The 14,226-nt window shown below is 41.3% G+C and overlaps 1 protein-coding gene across 1 annotated transcript; it reads left to right on the top strand.

The window, feature by feature from the left end:
- The first annotated feature begins 238 nt into the window (after positions 1 to 238).
- On the top strand, positions 239 to 12,831 carry Psma1 (proteasome 20S subunit alpha 1). The gene is made up of 10 exons (XM_075971952.1): positions 239 to 377; positions 1,796 to 1,840; positions 2,364 to 2,465; positions 2,584 to 2,687; positions 5,043 to 5,131; positions 5,744 to 5,814; positions 6,420 to 6,549; positions 8,247 to 8,326; positions 10,929 to 11,039; positions 12,485 to 12,831. Exons 1-10 carry the CDS (start codon positions 375 to 377, stop codon positions 12,539 to 12,541), a joined length of 792 nt encoding a protein of 263 aa, XP_075828067.1. The 5' UTR covers positions 239 to 374; the 3' UTR covers positions 12,542 to 12,831.
- Positions 12,832 to 14,226: the final 1,395 nt, after the last annotated feature.

The raw sequence follows: 14,226 nt of genomic DNA, 5'->3' as shown, positions 1-14,226 counted from the left end.
GAGCTGGGTTGTGGTGTACAGCCTGGCAGTTGGAGAGTTGGCGGGAATCTGCAGTCTACCGGGAAACGAGCAAGGAAAGTCAGTGCACGCCGTGTGGCCACGCCCCGGCTCCTTCCGCGCACAGGCAGTCCCGCCCCAGGGTTTCCCGCCAATCCCAGTTCCTCCGCCCTCCCAGACCCCGCCCACCAAGGCCCCGCCCACCCAGAGCTAGAGGGCGGGGAAGCGTTAAACGCCGATCCGTGGCTCTGGGATAGACTCTACTTCCTGCGCCGCTGCCGTCAAAACTTCGCAGGCGTCTCTGACGATCACCGAACCAGAGTTGGGTCCGTGCTCCTGGGTCGGCTGCTGAGTGTGATTGTCGCTGCGCCGGAGCTATGGTGTGTTGAGCCCCGGGTCCTCAGAGGGTTTGGGGCTGAGGTCCGCCCACAGGGTCGGGGATCGGCCTCTGTTCCATGCGGCGAGGCGCGGGGCGGTGGGAGAGGGAGCTTGGCTCACGGACGGGCTCCGGCAGTGATTCAGCATCTGCGGCCTGGCCGGCGAGGAGAGCTCGGTAGCCGGGGCGACCTTTCTCGCGGCTTCTCCACTTCACACGGGGTCCAGGCGCTTCTTCCTCGGCCAGCTAGACACCCTCGCCCCTCAGTTTACTTCAGTGGCTGATTCCTGTGGTCCCTCATGACTGCATTGGAACGAGAGGATAGGGGGTGCCCTTAGCCTCTAAGTAACACTAGCGCGGACCTGAATCAGGTCCTTAGAACATGCCCATCTTCCTCGTGGGTCCATTTGGCTTTATCCGACTCCTTTGAGTGTTATGGGAAACGACTCCATTCAGACAGTTTGGTCACCTAGTTATAGATGAGAGAGGAAGTGATGGAATTAAGGCTTACAACGTAAGAGGCCTGGACTGCTTCAGTCGAATCTGCCATAAGAACTCGTTTCTTTCTCACTCTTACCAGTATTCTCCCAAGTGCCCAGACACTGGCTTTAGTAATGACATTATAACTCTCGGGGTTCTGCCCCTGTAACTGTTTGTGCCCACCTCTTTACTGAGGTTTTGTGTATATCTTAATTCATTCGGTGACAAGGTGCAAAGAGAGAGCACAAAGTTAAACCAGACATAACTTTAATCATACTGTAAAGATAAAAGAGATGTATAGAAAGCCCGGTGTGTTGGCGCACGCATTTAATCTCAGCACTCAAGGAGGCAGACGCGGGCAGATATCTGTGAGTTTGAGGCTGGCCTCTGGCCTGTGTAATGAATTCTAGGACAGCCAGAGTGTAGAGACCCTCTACAAATAAAAAAAGTACAGAGTTGGGCGCTTGCTGGGTTAAGGGAGGGCCCCAAGGTCATCCTCCCAGGTACACGGCAAATGAAAGCCAAACTGGGGTGCATGAGAACTTGTCTCAAAAACAGGTAGATATACTGAGAGTTTGGAGGAAAAAAATGAAACTTAGACGTTTGAGTCAATTAAACGTCTTTGGCAAATTATTAGAGCCCAGTATAAGAGAATGGTTTAAGCAAAGAGAAAGAAAATAAGTGTGTATGTACTTTAGCACTTGACTGCCCAGGGGGAGTGCTGTGGACAGGAGCAGAATAGAAAGTTAGGAAGACCCCGGTCCTCTCATCCCAGCATCTCATGGTTAAGGTAGAATTGACCTACAAACTGAGTGCTGTCTCACGAAAGTTGCCCTAGCAAAAAGGCTTTAACAGTTGAACAGAAACACATGCAAGGACACATCTGAATGTTAAAATTTGAGGGTTATAATGTTCTCATAGTAATCTTTCTTCCACTTTCAGTTTCGCAACCAGTATGACAATGATGTCACCGTTTGGAGCCCTCAGGTAAAATGTTTTGTGCCACATCTATGAAGTGGCCTTTCCCGGCTGGAATAGGTTCAGAAGCTTGTGAGAGTGTAAACTGGGCTTGGTGCTGCTTATCTTAATCCTTATTGGTCAGGATGCTGAAGATCATGGAGATGAAGGCCAGTTTGAGCACCTTGCCTTTAAAAGACAGAGAAACAAAACTTGTGAAATTATAGGCTGTGAACGTAAAGTTAGAATTAAAATTAGTTAGCCGGGTGATGGGACACACACCTTTAATCGTGTCACTCTGGAGGCGGAGACAGGCAGATCTGAGCTCAAGGCCAGCCTGGTCTATAGAGGAAGTTCCAGGACAACCAGGGACATTACGCGGAGAAACCCTGTCTCAAAAAAAAAAAAAGAAAGAAAAGAAAAGAAAAATGATTAATTGGTTTTAAAAATGAAATTTAATTATGCTCATCTGAGATCTGGAAACTTTTAACTTTGAATTTGTAAAAGCATCTTCTAAGATGGCATTAAGATGTGCTTTTCTTTTTGTCTTTAGGGCAGGATTCATCAGATTGAATATGCAATGGAAGCTGTTAAACAGGGTTCTGCCACAGTTGGTCTAAAGTCAAAAACACATGCAGTGTTGGTTGCGTTGAAGGTGAGTGAAATGATAATCCCGTCTTTCTTCTTCGGGAGACAGAACCATTAATGTAAGCCTCACTGGTAAATAATGAAGCTGTAAACTAAAATATCTGTCGTACTCTGTCTCTATTTAGAGGGCACAGTCAGAACTTGCAGCTCACCAGAAGAAAATTCTCCATGTTGATAACCATATTGGTATCTCGATTGCTGGTCTGACTGCTGATGCTCGACTGTTATGGTATGTATGGCAATGAAAAATTAAGTATCCCTTTGATTCATAATGGTTCGTTTTTCTAGAAAATACCCTACTAACATAGTTTAGGAAGTTGTTTCCCAAAATATTATAATTTTAATTACTTATTTTACCTTTATGGGTGCTTTGTCTGCGTGTATGTTTGCATGTACTGGTGTGTGCCCAGTTCCCTCAGAAGCCAGAAGAGTACATTAGATTTCCCTGGTATTAGAGTTACAGAAGGTTGTGAGCTGCCATGTGGATACTGGAATCGAATCTGCGTCCTCTGAAAGAGAAACTAAGCTATCTCTACAGCCCCTAATATATTATAATTTATAATATTTGAGTGCGTTACTAAGTGTTCCTGTTTCCTTATTCTTATAGCGTTCTTAAACATCCTAATGCTTTTGAAAAGTCCCTGAATGAGATAGTTATTGGCATGTGTACTGTTTCAGGCCCTGTATGCCTAAGAGCTGGGCACTCCTCTGTTCCAGGATGACCTGACCGTTCTAGTTTTCTTCGCTATGTCAGTAGTTATTATACATTTGTTTTCACAAAGCTCAGTAGTATATAATATGGGTATAGAAAGGTGACTCAATTATAGATCTTGTCTTCAGGGAACATAAACCTATTTTATTTATAACAGAAGGTGCAAAATAGAGAGTAATAGGCAAATTTCTTTGACTAACCCGAGGAGATGGATATTTCTTGTTTAGAAATAGCACATAAATGAAGTGGTAGGACTTTGAGGTCATACTAATTGAATTCTCACCTCATAACTTAGTATCTGACATTGGGCTAGTTGCTTACATAATCTTTCCCAAACGTGTAAAACACTTAACACTGCGGGAGAGGACTGGGAGTGAAAGCGGCCAAAGCAATCTCTTCAGTTCGTCATGGTTTGATTAAGAGAGAATGTTAGAGGAAGGGCCAGATTGCCATGGGTTAATTTTCAGGTTATTTAGCCAGTCTCTAGGTCAGAAGTAGAGTGGTGCTGCTCGTGCTTCTGCTCTCAGAATACGAAGTCTGGCGTGTGCTCAAGGTGCTGCTAACTCAGATCTAAAGTACCACCAGGCCATCATTCAGTTAGTGTGAGAGCCTTAGTACTAAGATGTGAGTGGGTTGGTGTTGTCTTTTGTTTAAAATACATTTTAGTTAGCTGCTTTCCAAGTCCTTAGGCCCACATGTAATTAGTCCTTGCCATGTTAAGTAGTTTAATTTTAGCAAGCCTTAGGAAATTGACTTTAAAATACTAAACAGCTTAATATTTACATATGGTCGGCGTTTAATGAGGGCCAGGTGTTGCAATTTTTTAAAAAGCAGAATGAGAAAGACCCCATGCGAGAGAGCTCACGTGAAGGGGTTTTTTATTGGGGGTAGGAGAATGGAAAAAGAGGGGGGAAGACCAGCCTCCAGGGACAGAGGCAGCAGTAAAGAAGAGAGCCAGAGACAGAAAGAGAAAGAAAGATAGATGGAAGGTGGGTGGGACTCTTTTAAAAGGGAGCACAAGTGAATGTGCAGAGGAGGTGCTAGTGATGGCTGCAGCTGAGGAAGTATCTGATTAGGACCCCAAGGGCAGGCCAGTACAGATGCCTGAATACTAATACCAGGAGATCAGGAGACTTGCCTATCTCCTTTGAGGCCTGGGTTTGACTTCCACATACAAAAAACACCCCAGAGAAAATTTGGTCATCAGCTGTGACCTGCATATACTAGGAAACCAGTGTGGAGAGAAAGGAGCACAGCTCCTCTTTTATAGTCACGAGCTTTTTTCTTGATATTTACCTAGCTTGGATCTTGTCAGAATTACCAGTGAGATTCAGCCGTGGGATGGCTTGTGTCTCTAGAGTGGCACTTAACTGTCTGCAAAGTTTTTCCTCTTTTTTCTGATTTGAAGCCTAAAGTTAAGGCATAGGGTTGTTGACAGTGGAAAGAACAAGGAGAAAGAGGGTGCTTTCTTAGCTCAGCCTCTGTAGTTGTAGGAACTCTGGAGTCCAAGATTTTGTACGGAGGAACAGTGCAGTCGTTTATTTAGTTCTTAACGTATTAAGCATTTTGTATTATGAAACTAGTTTCAGAATTCTTGCCTTCGTTTTCTAAAAGCTTGATTCCAAATGCCTTGCCTAACTTGGTTATTTTTTTTTTTAAATCTTCATTTGGCTCCAGAGTTGAACATGCACACACAAACACAGAGAGAGAGGGAGAGGAACCATTTTGGCCATATCTTATCCTTCTGATTTTTATGGATATACTCCATGAAAATGTTTGCAGTCAAGCAAAATGGAATCAAACTGCTTTTAATGTTTAGATTGTATTTATTTTTTGAAATATGAACTAATTAATTTTTGTTTTCCTTTTTAGTAATTTTATGCGCCAGGAGTGTTTGGATTCCAGATTTGTATTTGACAGACCACTTCCTGTGTCTCGCCTTGTGTCTCTAATTGGAAGCAGTATCCTTTATGTTGGCATTTATAAATGTAAACTGTAAAGGGTTTGGGTACAAAGTTTGTCTTAATTATTTGGAATGTGGTAGTATAAACTGTAAATCAGATTGTAAAGGTTTCGGATCACTTTTTTACTAGCCGTGATAAACAGTTGATGTTTCCCAGACACAAAAGCCCAATTTAAGGAAACTGTTCAATCGTCAGTCTTAGAGAGGAAAGTTTCTGAATGGTTCTAGTTATCCCCCAGAGTTCTGGACCTTCATATCCAAAACAAATCCCCATATAGGAAGAGATCATTCTGTTAGTATTCATGCTTGACTTTGGTGGAATTCAAACTTTGTATGGTATTAGGCCAAAGGAATGCCTTTCTATTACTTCTAGAAGATTATGGAACAATTAAGAGGCTAGAAAGAGCCTGGGCAGTGGTGGCGCACATACTTGGGAGGCAGAGACAAGGAGATCTCTGTGAGTTTGAGCCCAGCCTGATCTATAGAGAGAATTCCAGAACAGTCAGGGTTATATAATGAGACCCTGTTTTGAAGAAAAGAAAAACTAAAAAAAGAAACTGGAAGTCTTTAATTTGTTCCTTGTTGAAACAGGCTCCTTAACTAGTTTCAGAGACCCAGATCCCAACACAGCGATATGGCCGGAGACCATATGGTGTCGGACTGCTTATTGCTGGTTATGATGTAAGTTCATAGAGTGTTGTTCTTGTATTAGTTACTTTCCTGTTTCTGTGAGAAAATAACTGACATAAATAACCTAAGGAGAGACAAAGTTCATCATGGTAGGAACTTGAGGTAGACTATCGGGCTGCATTCCACTTAGAATGCTGGAAGAAATGAGTGCTGGTGTTCAGCTTATTTCTCCTGTACTTAGGTCCAGGACAAAGCCCATGAGATGGTACTAGTCACTGTCAGAGTGAGTTTTCTTTTTCATTGAAACCTGTCTGGTGCTGGGCGTGGTGGTGCACACCCTTAATCTTGGCCCTTGGGAGGCAGAGGCTGTCAAATCTCTTGAGTTTGAGGTTCATCTGATCTACAGAGTGAGTTCCAGGACAGCCAGGACTACATAGAAAAACCTCGTCTTGAGAAAACAACAAAAAACTTTGTAGAAATGCCCTCATAGACACACTTAGAGGTGCGTCTCCTAGGTGATTTAAATCTAGTCAGATTAACAGTGATTAACCATCAGTTACCACAGTTAAATCCTAACAACGTTTAAAGCCTAGAAACTTTGCACTTATTAGGTCAGCCGAAGGCAAGAATTACATAGCATGTTTTTTTGTTCATAGGATATGGGCCCTCACATTTTCCAAACTTGTCCATCCGCCAACTATTTTGACTGCAGAGCCATGTCTATTGGAGCCCGTTCTCAATCAGCTCGTACTTACCTGGAGAGACATATGTCTGAATTTATGGAGTGTAAGTGTAGTTTGGCTCACTTTATTTTGTTTTGCCTTTATATAGTTAGTAAATCGATCATAAATGAGAAAAACTATTAGACTTTAGTTTTTAATAATCCTAAGTTCATAAAGTATCTGTTGTTGATGTAACACATACTAACTTGTACTTCTGAGCTACTAAGAGAACTTTACCAAAACATAAATGTGTCAAGCCAGGTGTGCACGCCTTTATTCATAGCACTCAGGAAGCAGAGGCAGGTGAATCTCTGAGTGTGAGGCCAGCCTGATTTACAAAGTGACTTCCAGGACAGCCAGGGCTACACCGAAAAACCCTGTCTTGAAAACACTAAGAAACAGTGTGTGTGTCCAACCTTGAGAATTCTTGATGCATTTGGTCAGAGCTGGAAACCATTATACTAGTTGCTGTTGGCAAGTTCTGTTTACAGCCTCTGGTCTGTACTTCTGTTTCTACTTTAGGCCACATAGAATTTGTGCTTTAAGTGGCCCATAAAGAAGTAAAGGCAATATAGCTGTGGAAGAGAGGGTGAGGGGTGTAAGACGATGAGCTGGTTTTCAGGTGTTTGCTTTGCATTAGAAGAAGAGTTAATATCCAGACTTTAAAGATTTCTCTTGGTTGTCTTATAAGAGTTCCTGTGGCAGTATAGTATTCTTTGAAGGAAATACTTGAGGCTTAGTGAATATAGGAATTACAATTCAACTGGACATTCGCAAGATCACCTGCTTCTTGGGAAATTTCAAGGGCTAAGCACTTCGCATGTAGTCATACCTTGACTAAGACTTGGATGGTCACAGAAGGAAAAGACAAGCTGGGTATCTACAGGCTTCCTCGTGCTCCCACCCTTGTGAATGTCACAGCAGCTGTGTGTGTTTCTATCCAAATCCGCAGAGCATTTGAGTATTACTCGGCTACTGTAGTACAGATGACGCTGATTTATGATGCCTCAGCTCAGGGTATTGTGAATTTATGATGTACAAAACCAACATGCACTCAGTAGGAAATGAACTCCTGAATTAGAGTTTTGGGTTATCCACATTTGGTAGGATCCTCTATCATGATGCAGGGAGGCAGGCAGCATGGTCTCAGCCAGCCACACAATCACATATTGCTAAGCTATAACATTTGGTAGGCAAGATTCTTGTGTTGAATGAACATTTTACTTAACATTTGTGTTTACTGTGGATAGTAAGTTAGGCAACATCTATACAAGTCTTTTATGCTTAGACGTGGGATTTTGTTATATCTACTTAAGTCTTTCAGTGGTATCTTGTAATTTTCAGTTTATGTCTTTAGTTCATTCACATTTTATTCTTTTCATGATGTTTTAAGAAATATCATTTGCAGGTTGCCCATTGTAAGAAATTGATGATTTTATATTGATCTCATATTCTCCAACCCTGTGTCCAAAAAAAAAAAAAACAGCATTCTATAAAACACATTTTACAAAACTAGAATGGCATTTGTGAGCCAGGACTTTTATTTAACCTAGTGAAAGAGTGTCATATTTATTAATAAAAGATATCAAATCATCGATATTGGTTGATATTAGATTAGGTTATATGGCTAACATTACATTTGCGGCTATTTTATTCTGTGCAGTATGTCGCTCAAGCCACAATTTCAGACTATAGACTTGATAATTAAAAGAAGCATTTTTTGATAGTGAAATTAGATTATTTTTAATGTATTGCATACAGGCAATTTGGATGAGCTGGTTAAACATGGTCTGCGTGCCTTAAGAGAAACACTCCCTGCAGAGCAGGACCTGACCACAAAGGTAACTCATGGTTCTTATTGTAGGTATTAACAGTGCAGTTTAATTCTCAATGGCAACTAATAAAATAGCATGTACCTAAGTTATTTTAATTGGGCTGCCTTGGCTTGTATTTCCTTTTTATTCACAAAAGGATCTGGTTTTGAAATGTCATGTTTTAAATTGGGGTGAGAGTTCATGCAGCAATAAAATCAGTAAGTATGAATGTTCAGTTTTATTTTCAGAAGATAGTCATATCTTTGTCATTAGTTTGTTGTTACTTTTGTTTGTTTTAAACCAAGTATCCTATAACCTAGGCTAGCCTCAAGCCTGCTGTGTAGCTGAGGGAAGATCTTGAACTCCTGATCCTCCTGCTCTCTTTCACCGTAGAGATGCTAGGATGACAAGCCAGCACCACCATACCCTTTCTGTATTGTTAATGTTGTTATCAAATATATTGAGCGCTTCCCATACACAGGCATTCTCTAGGTATTGACATTAGAGTCTGATGGGAAGGTAAACTATATACATAGATAATGACAAATGCTGACAGAATAATAACACACTAGAAAGAATGAGCAATCGAATGTTGGTCATTAGTGTAATAAATGTAATTTAAAACAGTGATCAAGGATGGCCTCATGAACAAAGTGAAATTTGTAGAAAAGAACTAAAGAAAGTAAGTGAGTCATACTGGTGTCTGGAGTAAGATTATTCCAGCAAACACATGTGGCAAAAAAGTCTTCAGGCCAAATTTCCCCAGTATTCATAGAGTGGAGTCAGTGAACAGGATGAAAATGAGAAGGCAGAAAGTCAGAGCTGAAGTGGAGGCCTCATTGTGTGTGTTCAGGAACGGTGATGGAAGAGTGTCAAGGTGTTGGGGAATTAGCATTTAGGTTTGAAATAGGATGCTTTCGAGGTGTTTGACCTGATAAACCAGAGGAGAGGTGGATATGAGAGTGAAAGGAACAGGTTTAGGGGTGGAAGTCACAGAGAGAGGTAAGTTAGTTTATCTAAATTCTGAATGCCTGTCTGTCCAGTATTTGATAAAGAAGCAATTTTCAGTGCCCACCCGACTTCTGTAGAGTGGTCCAGATTAGAGTTTAAAATGTTGGGAGTCTAAAGACATCAATTAGATAATGACTTTGAGGACTAGGCCAAACACGCTGACTTTTAAGAGACTGAGAGATTAATAGGTATCAGCAAGAAACTCATACAGACAACCAGAGATAGACAAAATCCTGGAAAATGAGGCATCCTTGAAGACAAATGAAGAACTGCTAAGGAACCAAGAAAGATGCAAATTGAAAATTGCCCATTGTGTTCAGAGTGGTACCCCAAGGTTTTGACCAGCAGTTTTAGTTGTTTGGGAAAGAAAAGCCCTGAGAGGAATGGAATCTAGAGAAGAGGAACTGAAATGTCTCTTTGGAGGAGATAGGGGTTTTTCCACTAATATCCCAGAAATATGGAGTACTGACTGGGAGAAGAGGAGGTAAATATTTTTCATTGTTTTAAGATTTTTAGGATGGCAGCCAGGCAGTGGTGGCACACGCACGCCACTTATCCCAGGATCTCTGTGAGTTCAAGGCCTGCCTGGTCTACAGAGTGATTTGGCATAGGCTCCAAAGCTACACAGAGAAACCCTGCCTCAAAAAAACCAAAAACTAAATAATGATAATATTTTTAGGATGGAAGAAATTATGTCACATTTACTGTATGGTTATAATAATTCGGTGTAAAATAAAATAGTTATATAGGAAAGATGTGAGGAAAATGGCCAGATCCATGTCTTTTATCAGCACAGAAATGAAAAGATGGCTGTCACAAAAAAAAACTGGAGTGTTTTTCATGGTAATGAGAAGAAAAAAAACCTAGATACCTGTCTGTCTTCCAGTTGCTTCTGTGTTCTCAGTGAAATAGAAAGCCAGGTTTCCAGCTGAAGGAGAATAGAGTGTTAAGGAAATGTCTGAGAATGAGAGATTTGGGTTAGAGGTGTGGTTCAGCGATAAAGCACGTGCTCCTGACGCCAGTCCTCAGCACTGGGGGAGGAAGAGGGGAGGTGGGATGGTGTAGGTCCTAAGTTGTGTGATTCACATAAAAGAGCAGGGGAGGTATACTTGGGTTTACTACAGTTAAATGTGTAGCATTGTACAGCTATTGGTTGGTTATTGGATAATTACTATTTAATATCTAGTTCTGTGGTCGTGGCCTGTAGGCTATGACCGCCCCCTTGAGGAGAGTCAAACAACCCTTTCACACTGGTTGCATATCAAATATTTACGTTCTGACTCATCACAATAGCAAAATTAGTTGCAAAGTAGCAACAAAATAATCTTGTAGTTGGGGGGTCACCACAACCTAAGGAACTTTATTAAAGTATCGCAATCTTAGGAAGGTTGAGAGCCACTGCTGTGGTGAAGTCTTTGTTTCTAGAGACCATGGAGCTTGGAGGCTACTCGTGATAACCGAAAGTGAATATTGAGTCTGTAATTGAACAAAGGAAGGTTCCCTGCCTCTTTTCACTCCTACATACAGTTTTTCAAATTTTGAATCTAAATTCTGTTTTAATTTTTCTACTTTATTGCCCAGCTTTTATCATACACTAATTGTCCCTTTCCACCCTCAGAATGTTTCCATTGGAATTGTTGGTAAAGACTTGGAGTTTACAATCTACGATGATGATGATGTGTCTCCTTTCCTGGATGGTCTTGAAGAAAGACCACAGAGAAAAGCACAGGTATGTTACTAATTGTAACATGAGGCTTTGCTCTTCCTATCACAACCATGTTCGTTCCCTGCTCTTTTCTTGTTGATAGGCCCATAATTGAAATAACCAGAAAGAACCGAGGAGTCAAGTAAAATATTGAAGTGTAATCTCATAAACACAAAAAGGGAGAAGAGTTTGGTTTTCTATTGTAACATATTTAAGGTGACCCCAAAATCTTCAGGGTTAGACCACATTTCTCAGAGTTCTCTTATGGACCAAGGCATAACTAAATGGTTCTACTGCTGCTTTCAGTTGGGGTCTCACACATGCTGCGGTCTGATTAAAGAAGGGGCAGAGCATCTAAGATGACTTTATTATTACCTGCTTTCTTGGTATCTCAGAGAATCAGCTAGAAGGCTGTGGGCGACTAGAATGAGTAGGCTCGGTGTATTCTGAGGGCCCCTCCAACAAAGTGGTGGATCAGAGCTTGCAAAAGCTCTAAAGTGAAGGTTACCAGTCATTCTTAAGGCTAGACCTTAGGATTGACAGATACAACCTCACTTTACCAAATTCTTTAAATTAAAGTGAGAGACGGGGCAGCCTAGATCTTCTGAGAAAGGTCCGGAAGGGAATACTTATTGGGAGCTAACTTTGGGCATTTAGGTTGGCTCTCCATAAGTGGCAACCAAAAAACATTAAGAAATACTGACTTAAAAACTGAAAATCAAAATGGTGAATCTAGGGTTATGAATTTTTCCTAAGAATATGCATTTGAGTTTTTCCCCCTCAAACTTATCTTCCTGCCACAGCCTCCAAGCTTGTAGGGATACAGGCCTGCACTGCACACACAGCTCACATGTGGTACGAATGGAGGAAGATGTCACGGCTGGGGTTAGAAAAAGTGGTGCGGAATTTTCCCTACAGATTATAGGATCATGCCTATATCCCAGCACACTGAAACCCTCCCTCCCAAAAGGGGGTGGTGGTAGAGTTTCTTCCAGCTTGAGTCTGAGTTTTCCTCAGCTTGACAAATATACTATTGGTGCTGTTTGGGAGGGTACAATCTGCATTTAAGTTGTTAGTAAGAATTAGCACTGTTGGGAAGAATGCTCCAGAGTTCCATGTATCTAGTTTGTTGGTGTTTTTTCTGTTTGTTAGTTGAAGAGACGGAAGTTTAAAAAGGTGCTGCTGGCTTTGTTTTAAGCATAGCAGTGTAACATAAGAAAATCTTGAAAGAAAGAAAGTCTTAAGACAAATGATAAAATGTAGAATTAATCGTGAATGATCTTTAAGTTTTAAGAACTGTGATTTTTTTTTAAGCTTTATTCAAAAATTTTAGCAGGATGCTGTACTAAATTCTAGTATCTGATATCTTTTAGCCCCCTTTTCTCATTAATTTTTTTACATTGTAATGCTTGTGATTTAAGAGTGTATATTAAATGTTCACCTTACATCTTTTTATTTCTTCTTTAAAGCCGTCACAGGCTGCTGATGAACCTGCAGAAAAGGCGGATGAACCAATGGAGCACTAAGTGATAAAGCATACAGGGCTATGAGGACGGAGGGACATACGCTGGTGCAGTAGTCTGCGCTCACAACCAACATCTGCAGAGCATGGGGTGGGAGGTTTTAGGAATCAGTCCAGATGTGAGTTTTCTCCGAGCAGCTTCACAGAAACCATATAATGGGTGCATTTTCTTTGAAAGGGTCTACATAATCATTTTCTAGAAAGTATAGGTATCTATCCCAATGTTTTTATATGAAGAAAATAGTGTCTTTGCAGTTTTAAAGACAACTGTGAAATAAAATTGTTTCACCTCCTATGTATCAAGTTTCTGTTTTTAAGTAGTTTCAACTATTGACATATCGACATTGTTATAATGGTCATTTGTCCTATCTGTCAGATTATTTTGTTTTGGCTTGCTTTTTTTTTCTTTCTTTTTTTTTTTGTGTGTGATACAGAAAAATACCTTTTACCAACACATTCAAATTTGCTAGTATGTAGACTAGCTACATTGCAAACCCATGCAGATGGTCTCAAAATACAGATTTCAGGATGCATTCCTAGGGATTATTCTGATTGAAACTGAGAAGCCAAGCCAGGCATAGGGGTGCAGGCTTTAATTCCAGCACTTCTGAGGTAAAGGCGGAAGGATCAGGAGTTAAGGACCATGCTCTGCTACCAACGGTGTTTGAGACTTTGTCTACGTAGTAAGACGTCACCACTTCCACTAGAAGCAGAGTATTGAGCTGGAGATAGATCCACACTTAACCTGTGTTTCCATCCAGCCAGCAGATTGCAATAGTTACAGCTCTGGGCTCTGAGGAACTTGACAGAAGTAGCAGAAAAGATGTTTTCATCTCAGACTTTTTACTTCAAATCTAGTATGATCTGGAGACTATCTTCTGTTCCCTCATGAGCCTTCTGCTTGGAGTTAGCAAGACAGTTTTTATTTTTTGTTGTTGTTATTTTATTTTTTCATCGAGACAGAGTTTCTAGCTGTCCTAGAACTTGCTCGAACTCACAGAGATCTGCCTGTCTCTGACTCCCCAAGTGCTGGGATTAAAGGTGTAAGTCACTACCTCCCTGCTACATTATCTTAAGCCATGAAGAGTAAAATCAGAGGAAGTCCTTTTTAGAACAAAAATGTTTACTTAATTAGCCTGGAGGAGTTACTTCCAAATGTCGCACCCCTTTCTAGAGAAGAGAGCCTTCTGTATGGATAGTAACCCAGAGTATAGACCTAGTTCTCCAAGAAGCTGATTTAGGATTCAGGTAAGTCACCTAGTCCTGTCATAGAGAAGCCCTTTGAAGAACCATTGTAGTCAAGAGAATTTGTGGGAGCTGGAGAGATGGCTAACAGCTTAAGAGCACTGACGCTTGCTCTTCCAGAGGTCCTTGAGTGCAATTCCCAGCAACCACGTGGTGGCTCACAACCATCTGTAATGAGAGCTGGTGCCCTCTTCAGGCCTGCAGAAGAGACATGCAGGCAGAACACTGCATACATAATAAATCTTAAAGATAATTTGTTCTGAAAAAGCATGGGATAAATTTGGACTAGCTGAACATAGCGGACAATGAGGAAGAATGGGAACTCAAGAACAATCGCAGTGGGTTTTTGATCCTACTGCACGTACTGGCTTTGGGGGAGCCTAGGCAGTTTGGATGCTCACCTTACTAGACCTGGATAGAGGTGAGAGGTGGGCGGTGGAGGGA

Source organism: Microtus pennsylvanicus, chromosome 5 (genome assembly GCF_037038515.1).
Source record: "Microtus pennsylvanicus isolate mMicPen1 chromosome 5, mMicPen1.hap1, whole genome shotgun sequence".
Classification (NCBI taxonomy): Eukaryota; Metazoa; Chordata; class Mammalia; order Rodentia; family Cricetidae; genus Microtus; species Microtus pennsylvanicus.
Note: the sequence above shows the minus strand (reverse complement) of the source record. Positions and strands in the feature narration are given on the sequence as shown.

Bases quoted from the DNA above. Each gene is read 5' to 3' on its own strand.
- Psma1 (XM_075971952.1), top strand. The intron at 2,466-2,583 runs GTGAGTGAAATG...GTCTCTATTTAG, and splicing joins CAGTGTTGGTTGCGTTGAAG to AGGGCACAGTCAGAACTTGC. The intron at 2,688-5,042 runs GTATGTATGGCA...TTTCCTTTTTAG, and splicing joins GCTGATGCTCGACTGTTATG to TAATTTTATGCGCCAGGAGT.